The sequence below is a fragment of the Eptatretus burgeri genome, chromosome 9 (assembly GCF_056783735.1).
Source record: "Eptatretus burgeri isolate ZD-2024b chromosome 9, Ebu_testis_v1, whole genome shotgun sequence".
Taxonomy (NCBI): Eukaryota; Metazoa; Chordata; class Myxini; order Myxiniformes; family Myxinidae; genus Eptatretus; species Eptatretus burgeri.
Genome location: NC_140969.1, coordinates 26,880,351 through 26,894,713, shown reverse-complemented (window position 1 = coordinate 26,894,713; position 14,363 = coordinate 26,880,351). Strand labels below are relative to the sequence as shown.

At 45.1% G+C, this 14,363-nt stretch overlaps 1 protein-coding gene across 5 annotated transcripts in view; it reads right to left on the bottom strand.

Moving 5' to 3' along the window:
- The window catches only part of FSIP1 (fibrous sheath interacting protein 1), a 70,707-nt gene that overhangs the window by 16,378 nt on the left and 39,966 nt on the right, over window positions 1-14,363 (bottom strand). For all 5 annotated transcript variants that reach the window (XM_085894468.1, XM_085894470.1, XM_085894467.1 and 2 more), the window contains one exon: window positions 11,156-11,299. In XM_085894468.1, the coding sequence (XP_085750594.1) occupies window positions 11,156-11,299 (144 nt within the window). The remainder of the gene's footprint in view (window positions 1-11,155; window positions 11,300-14,363) is intronic.

The following is a 14,363-nucleotide window of genomic DNA, read 5'->3' as shown; positions in this document are numbered from 1 at the left end:
CTGCTCTCAATGGTTTAAACTCACATATTACATCACACCTTACGTCATTATATCCTGTCTAACCCAAATCTGAGCTTCCCATAAGTTTAGTTATTACCTCCGCCACCAAAGATGAAGGAGGTTATGTTTTCACCCCTTTCTGTCTGTTTGTCTGTGTACAGGATATCTCAAAAAATTGTGGACGGATCTGGATGAAATTCGGTGGACAGGTTGGATGTGTGACAAGGACGAACTGATTAGATTTTGGAGAAGATTCGGATCCGGATCTGATAATTTTTAAAGTGATTCTTCACCATTGAGAGATGGGGCTAAAAACGACATAGCACTGTTGAGCATGATATTTCAAAAATGTAATGGGCCCGATAAGTTCTCATGGATCAGGAATTACTTGGCGGAGGTATGCGCTCTACCAAATGTCCTTATAATTGTTATTGTAATTCCTTTAGTTTAAGTTATGCATAATAATTCGCTATTCTGATACGAAACTACCCCATACTTAACTTACCGAAAGTAAATATGAGGGAACGTTTTAACGAGTGGGTAGAGCGAATCCAAGTACAGCAGTACTGTACAGTAAGTGAAACTGTTCAACACAGTTATTAACGTTTACATGCGTTCATAGTGCAAACTACTCGAGGTCATGATGCATAAATTATATTCAGGGAATGACAGTAAGAATGGCTGGATTTGCCTAAAGTTCAAGGTAGTTATGTTCATTTGTAGTTATGTTCTTTTCAAGAGTTTCCTTTTGATATTGGGCAATCATATGGGCAATTAATTTTGACTGCAAACTGCTGGGGTGTTTGTGTTCACGTGGAAAGGCTTTATGGCTGGAGTTTGATCCTTGTTTCCCACCCCCTTCCGGATATACATATATATATATATATATATATATATATATATATATATATATATATATATGTAAATATATATTGTTACGAATCTACGCCAGCACGGCTTGCGATTGACTGCGTTAACTAATAACGGCCGTTTGCCCACCGAACGGACAATTCAGTGGTGACTTTCTGGAACAACGCCAGAAACCAGTCATGGGTGGGTTTCCAATCCCACCACGGCCCAGTCCGTATTCTACCCGCGTGAAATAGGGTCAATCGCCGAATATCGATATACCTAAGTACCCACGCGGGTAACCTACCGAGGGACCGTACCTCGGCGAAGGCCTGCTTGGACACGAACCGCTTAAGCGGTCCGTTCCGTTCTGGGATAACCGAGCGGGTATTATCGCCTAACTTCGCCAGACCCGATTCCATTTATCGGTTATTTAAAAACCAACTAATATTCCGCAATACAAGATGGCATTTCAATGGGGGAAAATGACGTGACGAACGGGTACATTCACACAAACACATTCATTTCTACACACATATACCAGAAAGCAATGAAAAACACTTATACAGTCAACAAAAGCAAAACACGCATGCAGTTGTTTTATGAAGACTGCGGGATGGGGCCAAAGACGCGGGCAAGGCAAAGTGCTTCTATTAATAATGTACAAGCACTTAACCAGTTTTACTTATAGACGGCGCCACCAACATTCATTCAAAAGAAACACAAGAAAAGACCCCATCAAAGGCAATGGGGTCAGGCTGGGCCCGTAGACCTTTATGGCGTGGGACTTGGCAGACCGAACGAGTCCCACGAGACCGTTGCAGGTTACCTGCACCCTCGTGGCGCCTTGTGGTGTGAGCCTCGACGTCTATCCCCACGGCAGCTAGTGTAGCCGCGGCTGAGCTCGGGCCTTCCGCGTGGCCGGCTCTCTCTCTCTCTCCGGCTCTCCTTACACGAACGCGCAGGTTTGCGCGACACAGCTGGCAGAGCGGCACCTCCAGTCCGCGTCCCCTCCGCGACGCCCGGACTCTCCACCAACTGCAAGCTCCAACGAACAGGTCGCTCCACGGACCGCTTCTCCACAGACCAAGACCAAGACAGACAGAAGACCACCAGAAGACCACGAGCCGCTGACTCTCTCTCTCTTCGCGGCCACTCCGTGCGCCCTTTTATTCCTCCTCGCTTATCACCCCGCCTTCTTTCTAGCTTCTGCGGGAAGCTTCCAGAAAGAAGGCGTTACCCAGTTCCAATGCCTCGCCCCTATGAACCGACCAATGATGAACGATCTCCCCCTTGTGGAGCGCGGGGAAAAACAGGCGGGAAAATCCGTGCGCCATCAGAATACCTTCTTCTTTTTCATGGCGTTACTGGAATCCCTTGTTCCTTTTCCTTGGTAGAGACGGTTTTACAAGCAGAGTGGGTTGTAGTGTGGTTTATGGAGAAGGTGATCGGTAGTTGGCATAGCGGGGAAGGTGGTTAGGTGATTGGTGTAATTGTGGCTGGCGTTGTGGTTGAGGTGATGAGGATGGCGTGGTTTGTTGAGAGGCACGTGTGGTTGTGGTGGTGGGAGGACAGTGGGTCTGAAGCGGTTGTTTGAGAGCGATGTTGGTGGTTGTGGTGGGGTTGTGGTTGGTGGTTGTTGCGAAGCGGTTGATGAGAGTGATGTTGGTGGTTGGTCCAAAATAACGATAGCAAAGAAAAACGGCTATCTCAAAGATCACAGCCCTGTGACACGAATAATTCCAATTAAACAACAGTGGGGAAATCTAAATGAACACAGACTTATCGATCTAACTGAACTACGTGTCCTCAAAGCCTGCTCTTCTGCTCTTGCTCACCCTCTCTCTGTTCTATTCACCCTCTCATTTGCACAAGGTCATCTGCCATCTGCTTGGAAATCTGCTAACATCACTGCCCTGCATAAAAAGGTGCAAAAACAGATCCCTGTAACTACAGACCAATCAGCCTTCTCCCAATCATCAGCAAGGTGATGGAATCCATCATCGCTTCAGATATGAAATCCTTCCTCTTCTCCAATGGCTTGATTTCCAATCATCAATTTGGTTTCAGACCAGGTCACTCTACCCTGGATATGCTGCTTCTGCTGTCCCATCAATGGATGGAGGTCCTCAATGCCAGACAGGAAATCCAAGCCGTATCCCTGGACATATCATGTGCTTTTGACACAGTCTGGCACCCTGCCCTACTCACCAAACTCTCTTCCCATGGTATTCAAGGCCATCTCCACTCATGGCTCGCAGACTTCCTCTCCTGTCGCAGTCAACGTGTGGCCCTAAATGGAGTTCTTTCATCCCATCTTCCTGTGCAGGCTGGAGTTCCTCAAGGTAGCGTTCTGGGCCCTGTTCTTTTCTGGTTTTCATCAATGATCTCTCGGACTCTCTGGAAAATCCTCTATTTCTCTTTGCCGATGACTCCACCCTCTGCCGTACCATCTGTCATCCCTCAGACCGGCAAGCAGCAGCTTCTTCGCTCACTGCAGATCTGGATAAAATCACAAACTGGTCCAACACGTGGAACATGTCTTTCAATCCAGACAAATCTCACTCTCACTATGTCTCTTCGAAAGGACCGTTTACAAAACCCCCCCATCCACTTTCTCAACAATCCTCTGGAAGAAGTCTTTTCTTTCAAGCTTCTGGGTCTCACTATCTGCCATGACCTTTCCTGGGAAAGTCACATTTCCAACCTCGCCTCAAAAGCCAGTCGCCGACTGGGAATCCTCCGTCGTGCAAAGTCCTTCCTCAGCCCTCTTGAGCTCCTGACCACTTACAAAGCTTTTGTCCGTAGCCTGATGGAGTACTGCTCTCCCCTCTGGGCTGGTGCTCCTGCCTCCCACCTTTCTCGGCTTCACGCTGTCGAAACCAGGGCATTTAAGATCATCGGCATCTCCCGCAATGAAGCTGAGTCTTTGGGCCTCTCACTCAATCACCGCAGGTTGGTCGGTGGTCTTTGTGTCTTCTACCGACTCCTCTCCAGCCTTGCCCCCCCTGCTCTCTCTGCGATTTGTTCCCACCACATTTCCACAGGGCGCTCAAGGTCCGCCAACAACCCCCTTCTGGTAAAACTACCAAAATCACGAATCACTGCTCATCTTCACTCTTTCATTCCTCTTTTTTCCCGCCTTTGGAATAAACTTCCTCACTCTATTCTTTCCCATTCTTCCCTCCAGGCTTTCAAAACAGCTGTTCACCACCACCTCTTATCTTCCCCCATCCAAATCCTCAATCTTTTCTACCCCCGATAATCCACCCAAGCCCACTTCCTTCAATTCTCCTGCTTTCCTTCCTGAAAATCCCTGTAATGTCCATCTTCTCTTCGCCATGTTCCCCGTCCCATCCCCATCCCTCTCCCTTACACAGTCCACCTAATGTGTCTGTTCCCCACTGTTTTGTCCCTTCCACTCCCGCCCCTCTTGTCTCATGCCTCCTTGCTGTGAGTTGTGTGTTAGCTCTCATACGAGCCTCGACCAAGGTATACACAAAAAAAAAAAAAAAAAACAACTAAGGACCTTTATGGTGTTCTGCGAATTTCCACAGCCGTAACAATATATATATATATATATATATATATATATATATATATATATATATATATATTATATATATATAATATATATTTATAAACATATATATGTATATAGATATGTCATATAAATCAATCGACACTCCAGTTTCCCAAACGCGTTTCCCGGCGATAATTTCAAAGACCTCATTGATGATGTAATCGTTGTGACAGGATGAATGGGTAGCAGGCGCCCTCTGTTGGTCAAGATCGATACAGCAAATGCTGTTGTGGCACGGGTTCACAGTTTTAATTCCAATTAAGAGATTATTTGGGATGGAAATCAATATGTACAGAGAATTATTTTCAAATTAAATTACATTTAAAATTTTACTGAGACTTTTGGAGGTGCCGATACACATATCCTCTGCAAGAGAAGAAAATATGGAGACATCTTGCACTTACTTTTATACAAATTGCGAGCAGATTCGTATATATTTGACAAATCAACATCATACATTATATGGGAGTTGAGCCTGTGATTCCAGCATCAAGCACTTAAACTGCTCAGATGGAAATGTCAAATAGGTCAGAATGAGAATGTTCTGCCAGAGGACTACAGATGTGGAGAGAATCCCGCCCCCACCCTCCCCCCCCCCCCCACGTGTGATGCATTGGGCGTGTCTTGGAGTGGCTTTCAAGAGAGTATCTGGACTACAGTTCACAAGCGTTTGGTGCATGTCGAGAACCCCAGGAATCATGGATGGATGGAGAAGTACGGTAAGCTGGTTCCCATTTGGACCACGCTGCCCCTTGCCAAGGATATCTTCAAACTCGATATGAAGTGCACTTGCACAAAAGTGTGTTTGTCGTGCAAGTGCAAGAAGGCAAACATGAAATGTACACGTCTGTGGAAGTGCAAATGCGCTAAATAGGTGAGTTAGAACATTTTCCAATGCCATCAAACATATGGTCCATTTTTTCAGTCATTTTTCGATTGCATGATACTGTTCAAGCAGTTGTTCACCAGTGGTGGAAATCGATTTTGTTTTCAGGACATATTTCACAACCCAACCTAACACTTGTTCTGTCTAATCGTGTATTCAATCGTGTCTAAATATTGCTGAAAAGTGTCTCGAATAACGATTTCTTTATAGATTTGCAGTGATACCGTCAAAATGGCAGCTTCTAATGGCAATATACCTAGAATATAAAAGTTGTTACTTCTTTTCCCAAATTTTTAGAGACCTCATATCTTCAGGTCAGCTCATCGCTTCAAAGGTCACAACAGTTTCAATATTTCACCGAGCCAGCTGGGGTGGGGAGATGGGGCAGCGGGTGAGTGTGGGTCGGGTATCTCCCATACCCCTATTGCCTCCCCATGGGGGATGATCATTGTCCACTCAGACCAAAATTTTTCTACAGACCCCAACCTTCAAGGTGATACTGAAAAGTAAACTTTTGCATCAATTTTAAATGAAAATTCACCCATGCCTGGCACCCCACTATGAGAGAGAGAGAAGAGAGAAGAGAGAAGAGAGAAGAGAGAAGAGAGAAGAGAGAAGAGAGAAGAGAGAAGAGAGAAGAGAGAAGAGAGAAGAGAGAAGAGAGAAGAGAGAAGAGAGAAGAGAGAAGAGAGAAGAGAGAAGAGAGAAGAGAGAAGAGAGAGAGAGAGAGAGAGAGAAGAATGCGAGAGAGAATGGGAGAGAGGGAGAGAAGGAGAGAGAGAGAATTTCTGGCCTTCACGATTAAGACAAGTTCTACATTACTTCTGGTACTGATACATGAGTCTCGTACTCACCATAAAACCTGCCCTGATTCCACTATGGGGCAAACACAAACTGACAAAGAAGAGATGTCTCCGAATTAAATTCCTTTATAATGCATTGTAAAAACTGAAAAGCTTCCATCAGGCAAAACTAGGGCCTATGATCTTAAAATTCATATTTATTTCCTCTTCCTGTGCTAAAGAGAACAAAATTGAGCTGGGTAAACAATCATTTTAATGATCTCCACATGAAATGCAAAAGATGGAGGTGCAAGGAAAAATAATTAATGAACCTCAGCTGAACAGGACACTAAGGAACACCCCCATGAACACCTACAGATCACCATAACAAGTAAATCGCTTGTAGCACCTCCATTGGAACACTAGATATCCAACAGGGTTGCTAATATTAAGACAATAATTGCACCAAACTACATTTAGGCCTTTGTCTGAGAGAATTGGAGTGAACCAGCTTTCTTTTTCAGTCTAGGTGGCTGTGAGTGGTATAACACAAAGGAAGAGTGTGTGACTGCATCCGTGCGAGAAAGTCTGAACATTTGGATGCGAAACGAGATGATGCGATCACATCCAGCAAGTGGAGTTGATGTTTTTACAAGTTGTATTACAAACACAAAAGCATTTCTACAGGTTGCGGCACACAGCAAAACACATCTCTCGAGTAAGCTTGACTCTTAAAAATTCCGAGGAGAGACCTTTGGCACAAAGTAATGGGAAAGCTCAAGATCGATTGGCCGGTTAACGTATTATTTATATTCAATATTGTTATGTGGATGGGGATGCCTGGTGTTGGCTTAGTGGTTAGGGCGGTGGCTTGTGAACCTCGGGGTCCTGAGTTTGAGCTGGCTACTGAATTAACATCAGGGGGGTTGACTCAGCCTGTTATCCTTCCGAGGTCGGTGAAAAGAGCACCAGTATACCAGTAATTATCCCTGAGTGGTGAAGGCGACGAAAGGGTTGGCGTCAGGAAGAGCATCCGGCCATAAAAACATTGCCACAAGAAAGGGGGAGGGTACCATGATTGGAGCCCACAAAAAGCTGACCCCTGCTCAGGGAAAAAAAAGGCTTTAAAATGGTGTGATGATGATGTTATGTGGATGGAGGGGGGGGGGAGGATCCAGAGATAGATTGTGGTCAGAATAGCATGGACCGTGTAACCACATAGCTTTGATTACTCTTGTAACAGAGAACATGTCAGAGTAAGTTGTATTGCAAAACGTGCACTGAGGAGGCAGTGAGGGTGAACTTTATAACACAGTATAGAGTAAGTTTGTTGTGTGAAACCTCCTGTTTTTGAGTGAGGCCAGGTGAAAACTTTGGCACAAAGGTACAACTGGAAGGCACATTGTGTTTTGGGAAGAAACATCACAGACTATTTGGCCAGCGCACTGCAGGCCATGGTGGCTAGATCAGCCTTGGAGAGGGGGGTGCATGACTCTTATTGGGACTGCCCTGTGAGGTGGGATGGCCCAGATGACTCAGAAGAAGATGGCGCTCCCACAGAATTGGATGGCCAATGAGCAGGATTACCCATCCAGAGGTGGTGCCAAAGTTTACGAGGGCCGTAACCGCACCTGAGCATGACAGTTTGAGGTCTGGTAATTGGCATTTCAAGTTCATGTGAAGAGTTGGGTTGGACTTTGGCAGAGGCAATATCACTCTCCTCATTTCCATACCTCTCCTCATCACCATCCTCCCATCTTGTACCAAATCATCCATGTGCAACACAATCCTGCACAGACCCAAAAACAACTCATGCCATACTGGACTCACAACCAGCTTGTGCCGTGTCTCAAGCCCTCGCTCATTCCCCATTGTTGTGCGAGTCCTGGCATTGATTTTTGTTTCCATAATTGAGTTTGGCTTTCGTGTTTTATTTTGTTGCATTGTACACAAGTGCTTGTGCCTCCCTACTCGTTGTTCTTTGAACATCTGGTCTGTTCTGATTATGTATTTATTAACGTCTCCTCTCTCCCCTCCCATATACCTTTAATAAACCATTTCAATTGTAAAGAAAACGTTTTCCCATTTTCATGCCTTCCCACACGAACACCGCTAGTTTCAGCTACGTTGGGTGAATCTTGGGGAAATCCTAGTAACCTTTAATGCAGTAACTATAAACACCGTTTCGAGATCTGCGGGGCCATGTATAAGAACTCCGGCTGGCTCAGAGTGACCATGTTAACGGATGCCTCTGATACCACAATATCACCTCACTGTCGTGTGTACACATGCGCGCGCATGCGCTCTCTCTCTCTCTCTCTCTCTCTCTCTCTCTCTCTCTCTCTCTCTCTCTCTCTCTCTCTCTCTCTCTCTCTCTCTCTCTCTCTCTCTCTCTCTCTCTCTCTCTCTCTCTCTCTCTCTCTCTCTCTCTCTCTCTCTCTCTCTCTCTCTCTCTCTCTCTCTCTCTCTCTCTCTCTCTCTCTCTCTCACAAGCAATTAGTGTATAAAATTGCTTCAGTTATTGTGAAAGAATATAGTGAAACTATAATGGTAACAAATACAGTAAATGTGCAAGATGTATCCATTTTCATTCATCAGCATGATGCCCATGGTTTGTGCAGAGAGATTGAAGATCCAAGGACTTAACAATCACAAGTTGCTTTTGTTACACTGGTTAGTAGGGCTTTATAGGAAACATGATAGCTATCCAGATACAAAAACGACATCAATTTAAAACACCTGAAAAAAGGGTAAACAATAAATTATAATCAGAGAAATATTATTTCAGATAAAATGTTACAAATCTGGGATTCATACATCCATTAATCTCCCCCGACCCTATAAACACATCATGTAAACACAAGCTCCACTCCCTCAACACTCTCCCACTCCCCCATACAAACCTACAGTATTTGATGTACTTTGACGAGCCCTGAAACTCTTTTATTCCAAGAGATGCCAAGGAAACTAATTATGCAAGAATTCAAATGCCGCCAAAAGAAGTACAAGACAGACATGCACTGAATAGGTTACACATGTCTTTGGCACCAAACATGTCAGTGGTCCATTTCAAACAATCATCTTGTATTGACTGCTGTCTGACCACATCCACCACCAGAGTCATAGGCACATTGGTTGCCAATGAGATGACATCGACAGACACCATGGATTCACATGAATTTAGGTGCACTACAGTTGGCGGGTTCCATCCCACAGTTGATGGGTTCCGTCCCACAGTTGGCGGGTTCTGTCCCACAGTTAGTGGGTTCCATCCCCAGATCTGGCGAGGACCGGCCCCAGATGTGGCGAGGACCGGCCCCAGATGTGGCGAGGACCGGCCCCAGATGTGGCGAGGACCTGTCTCAGATGTGACGAGGACCGGCCTCAGATGTGACGAGGACCGGCCTCAGATGTGGCGAGGACCGGCCTCAGATGTGGCGAGGACCGGCCTGAGATGTGGCGAGGACCGGCCTGAGATGTGGCGAGGACCGGCCTGAGATGTGGCGAGGACCGGCCTGAGATGTGGCGAGGATCGGCCTTCGATCTGGTGAGGACTGTACCTCAGATGTGGCGAGGACCGGTCTCAGATGTTGCGAGGATCGGCCTTCGATCTGGTGAAAACCGTACCTCAGATGTAGCGAGGACCGGCCCAAGATGTAGCGAGGACCTGCCTCAGACGTAGCGAGGACCGGCCCCAGATGTAGCGAGGACGGGCCTCAGATGTGGCGAGGACCTGCCTCAGATGTGGCGAGTACCGGCCTCAGATGTGACGAGGACTGGCCTCAGATGCGGCGAGGACCGGCCCCAAATGTAGCAAGGACCTGCCTCAGATGTGGCCAGTACTGGCCCTCAGATGTGGCGAGGACCGGCCCTCAGATGTGGCGAGGACCGGCCCTCAGATGTGGCGAGGATCGTTCTTCGATCTGGTGAAGACTGGACCTCAGATGTGACGAGGACCGGCCTCAGATGTGGCGAGTACCGGCCTCAGATGTGGCGAGGGTCGGCCTTCGATCTGGTGAGGACCGTACCTCAGATGTAGCGAGGACCGGCCCCAGATGTGGCAAGGACTGGCCTCAGATGTGGCGAGGACCGGCCTCAGATGTGGCGAGGACCGGCCTCAGATGTTGCGAGGATCAGCCTTCGATCTGGTGAAGACTGTAGCTCAGATGTAGCGAGGACCGGCCCCAGATGTAGTGAGGACCTGCCTCAGATGTGGCGAGGACCGGCCTCAGATGTGGCGAGGACCGGCCTCAATTGACAGGTACCAGTGTCAACGTGTTAAAAGAGTCTTATTTACTTATTTAGCATTTTCGAAATGTTCTTTCAAATCACACTTTCAGCACCCCATTTGACGTCTCTCCAAACAAATTTATTAATCGGTAACTGTGCATGGGGCCCTCACAAAGTGTGATTTCTTGTGAAATAATCTATAATTACCTCTGCCACCGACAGTGGACGGAGGTTATGTTTTCACCCCTGTCTGTCTGCTTGTCTGTCTGTGAACAGGATATCTCAAAAAGTTGTGGACGGATCCAGAGAAAATTTGATGGAATGGTTGGGTGTGTGACTAGGATGAAATTATTAGATTTTGGTGAAGATTCCGATCTGGATCCAGACACGAGAATTTTTTTTATTACATTTAGTGATTCTTCACCATTGAGAGATGGGATCAAAAACGATATGTAGTATGATATTTCAATAAGTTGTGGATGAGTTATGACAAAACTAGGTGGATGAGTTGGTTCGGTGACAACAGCAAACCGATATGATTCTGTTTGAGGTCCGGATTCAGATTCAACCTGTCAGTGGGATACAAAATGTAAACTTCAGCCTGGTGAAGGTATGCGCTCGACGGAGTGCTGTTCTACTTTTTTTTTTCCATGAAATAATATCACATCGCGTCATTTTTGCTAAATAACATTCCAGAATTGTTGCTAATTATACATTTTGCTCAAATTAAGTGTACCAGTGTCATTGTCCCATAAAGTAAACTGGTTTACAGCGAGCCTTTACTTTTATTCTTGAAGAGCATGTGTGAGGAGCAAATAGGCTTACATTCCATGAGCATGCTTTTTGGAGCTCGGTAAGGCGTTGATCCACTGTGCCAAGGCGCTCAAGGTAGCTCCACCAATGATGCATCTTGCCTCCATGGGTGGCATTCCTCCGCCAATAATTTGACATCGCTTGGCCAACATGGGTCTTGGTAAAAGACAAACAACAAAATATTGAGATCTCTATTTCTTAAAGGCTCAGGCAAGCATTCACCTGTGCTGAGCAACATTTATGTGAACTGCCTGGTATAAGTTGTGTTTACTATGGGGTAAGCAACAAAATGATAATGACTTTTTGATGGTAAATACATTCTACCAGCCACTCAACAAGCCCTCACCATAGCTAACAAACTCCTAAGTGGTACATTATCAAATGCTCTCATAAAGTCGAGATATACTACATCTATCTATGCATTACTAAAACTCTCATCTTGTATGTATGCATGTATGTATGTATGTATGTTCCAAAAATACAGCCAAAACGGTACAAGATAGCGCAAAAATTTTCGGCCCACCTTACTCACCATTCTCCTGTGGTGTGCAGTATCAAGTTTCGTTAAAATCGGGCAGCGAAAAAATTATTTAAAAAATCAATTCCCGATTCAGTCAAGTACTCTTCGGGAGAATTTGATCAATGCAAACAACCTCAGCGGTATAGTTCGCTGGAGCTATCTTTTTTTCTTTTCCTTTTTTTTTGAAATGATTTTTTTATCAACCACTGTCAAAACGGGAACCCAACTGGTTCACAGATCGTCTCGTATATTATAATCAAATGCCTTCATAAAGTCTGGATATACCCTCAGATGTACTACATCTGCTGCACTTCCCTCATCAATGCGATCAGAAACTGCTTCACAGAACTCCAATAAATATTTTAAACATATACCTCCCATTGATAAATCCGTGCTCCTGTAATGTTTCATTTTATTGAAATCTGGAAAACGGTTCCTAATTTTATTGAAATGCTTCCAGATCTGGGAAATGGTTCCTAATTTTATTGAAATGGTTCCAGATCTGGGAAATGGTTCCTAATTTTATTGAAATGGTTCCATATCTGGGAAATGGTTCCTAATTTTATTGAAATGGTTCCAAATCTGGGAAATGGTTCCCAATACTAACTGGTTCATAGTTCCCCAATTCCTCTCTGGATCCTTTCTTACATTATATCAACGGTACTAGAAGCACCCGCTCCCTACAGGAGCCGTCAAGGGCGTCATGTTATTATATTTATGCCTATTTTACTCCAAGGGGTCCCAGGATTACACACCCAAAAAATGGTTGCGATCAGTTCAGCCGTTTTTGCGGTGCCTGGGAACAGACAGACGGACGGACGGTGAATTATAATAAGATTACATTGGTTACTCTCCAATCTTCCATACCGGTCATGTGTCCAATTAGCTGTTAATTATATCAGTTGACATCACTATTATCTACTCTGTTAACACCATGCTTACCTGTTATGGTATCATGCGTACTTGCTATGTTAACATCACAATTATCTATCCTGTTAACATCACGCTTCCCTGCTATGTTAACATCACCATTATCCATGCTGTTAGCATCATGCTTACTTGCTATGTTAACATCACCATTATCCACTCCATTAACACCATGCTAACTTGTTATGTTAACATCATGCTTACTTGTTAAGTTAATATCACCATTATCCATCCTGTTAACATCACCATTATCCACTCCGTTAACATAATGCTTACCTGTTATGCCAACATCACCTTTATCCATCCTGTTAACATAATGCTTACCTGCTTTGTTAACATCACCACTATCCATCATCTGAATGTCATACTTATCTGCTCTGTTTTCTTTATTACTCATTTCTGCACTTGGTAAATATATTTACGTGCTGGAGAATTTTATTTTGATTGCACAATGAAATGCAGGAGGAGGAGATTGGGACCATACTCTGTACAGAACATTGGTGCTGCCTAAGCAGTCTCCTTGGCTATTGGGCACAATCCTGGACGGGTCGCCACTCCGACACAGTATACCAGCAAGCTGGTACTCATTTTGCCGACCTCGGAAGGATGACAGGCCGAGTTAACCCCAACTGGTATTAATTCAATAGCTGAGCGGGATTTGAACTCAGGACCCCTAGGCTCCAAAGCCCACCACCCGAACCATTAAGCCAACACCAGGCATATGAAATGCAGGGTGAGCACAAAAAATAAAAAACTGTAGCCTACTGACCTTACCTCCAATAACTTCGTCCATACCAATGATGATCCTCATCCTTTTTGCAGGTGCGCAAAATGGAGTTCACGTCTCGTCTTCAGATTTAGATTTAGTCGAGATAGCCACATGTTTTTCAACATGGCATGGACAGCTATTGAAAAATGATTTTCAGTCGAAATCTACATGAGAATGAAATCCTCCAAGAAGACTCAAAACTGAGTTTAGGGTTAGATGTGTAATGACACTGTCTACGGAGGAAGACAATCCATAGCTGATCTCAAAACAGCAATTACTGACAAAATCAATTCAATTAATGCAGTCAAAAGTGTCGGAGGAATAAACTTTTTTTCCCGTGGATTCCAAGTCTGCCTGCAGCCATTGGTGTAGCAAGAGGGAAGAGGTGGAACGAAAGGGGCAACCGCCCCGAGCAGCACTTTTAGGTGGTGACAAAATTGTTGCATCTTTGATATAATCGACACTTCTGAGGACCTTTTCCCCACAACGCATTACAGACTCTGTTAGAACACCAGGACATTGTAGGTGGGAGCACAAGGAGGTGTTTAACTGTGTAAATGGCCCCACCCTCTGTCCGCTGGCCAATGGTTGTGGTCAATGTTGTGCCGGAGAGAGGGAACGGGCAAAAAGAAGCGTGGGACATTCCAGGCAACTAACTCAATAATGAAGCTCTGCCACCTTTGCATCTCAATGACTCATTCCTGTTCAGGAAAGGCTGAGCCGTCAGTGATGTTGATGGTGGTAAACTGTAAACATGCATTTGTTTACACTCATCGGTCATCAGCCGTTCACGGCACTCATGATACCACAAAGGCCACACACACTCCCATAGCTCAATATAATTTCCTCTGCTAGGTGGAAGGATGTTGTGTTTTCACCCCTGCTTGTCTGTCTTTTGTCTCTGTCTATGAGCTCGATATCTGAAAAAGTTATCGACGGATTGGGACGAAACTTGGTGGACAGGATGGGTGTGTGACAAGAACGAATTACAGTAGTTAGATTTT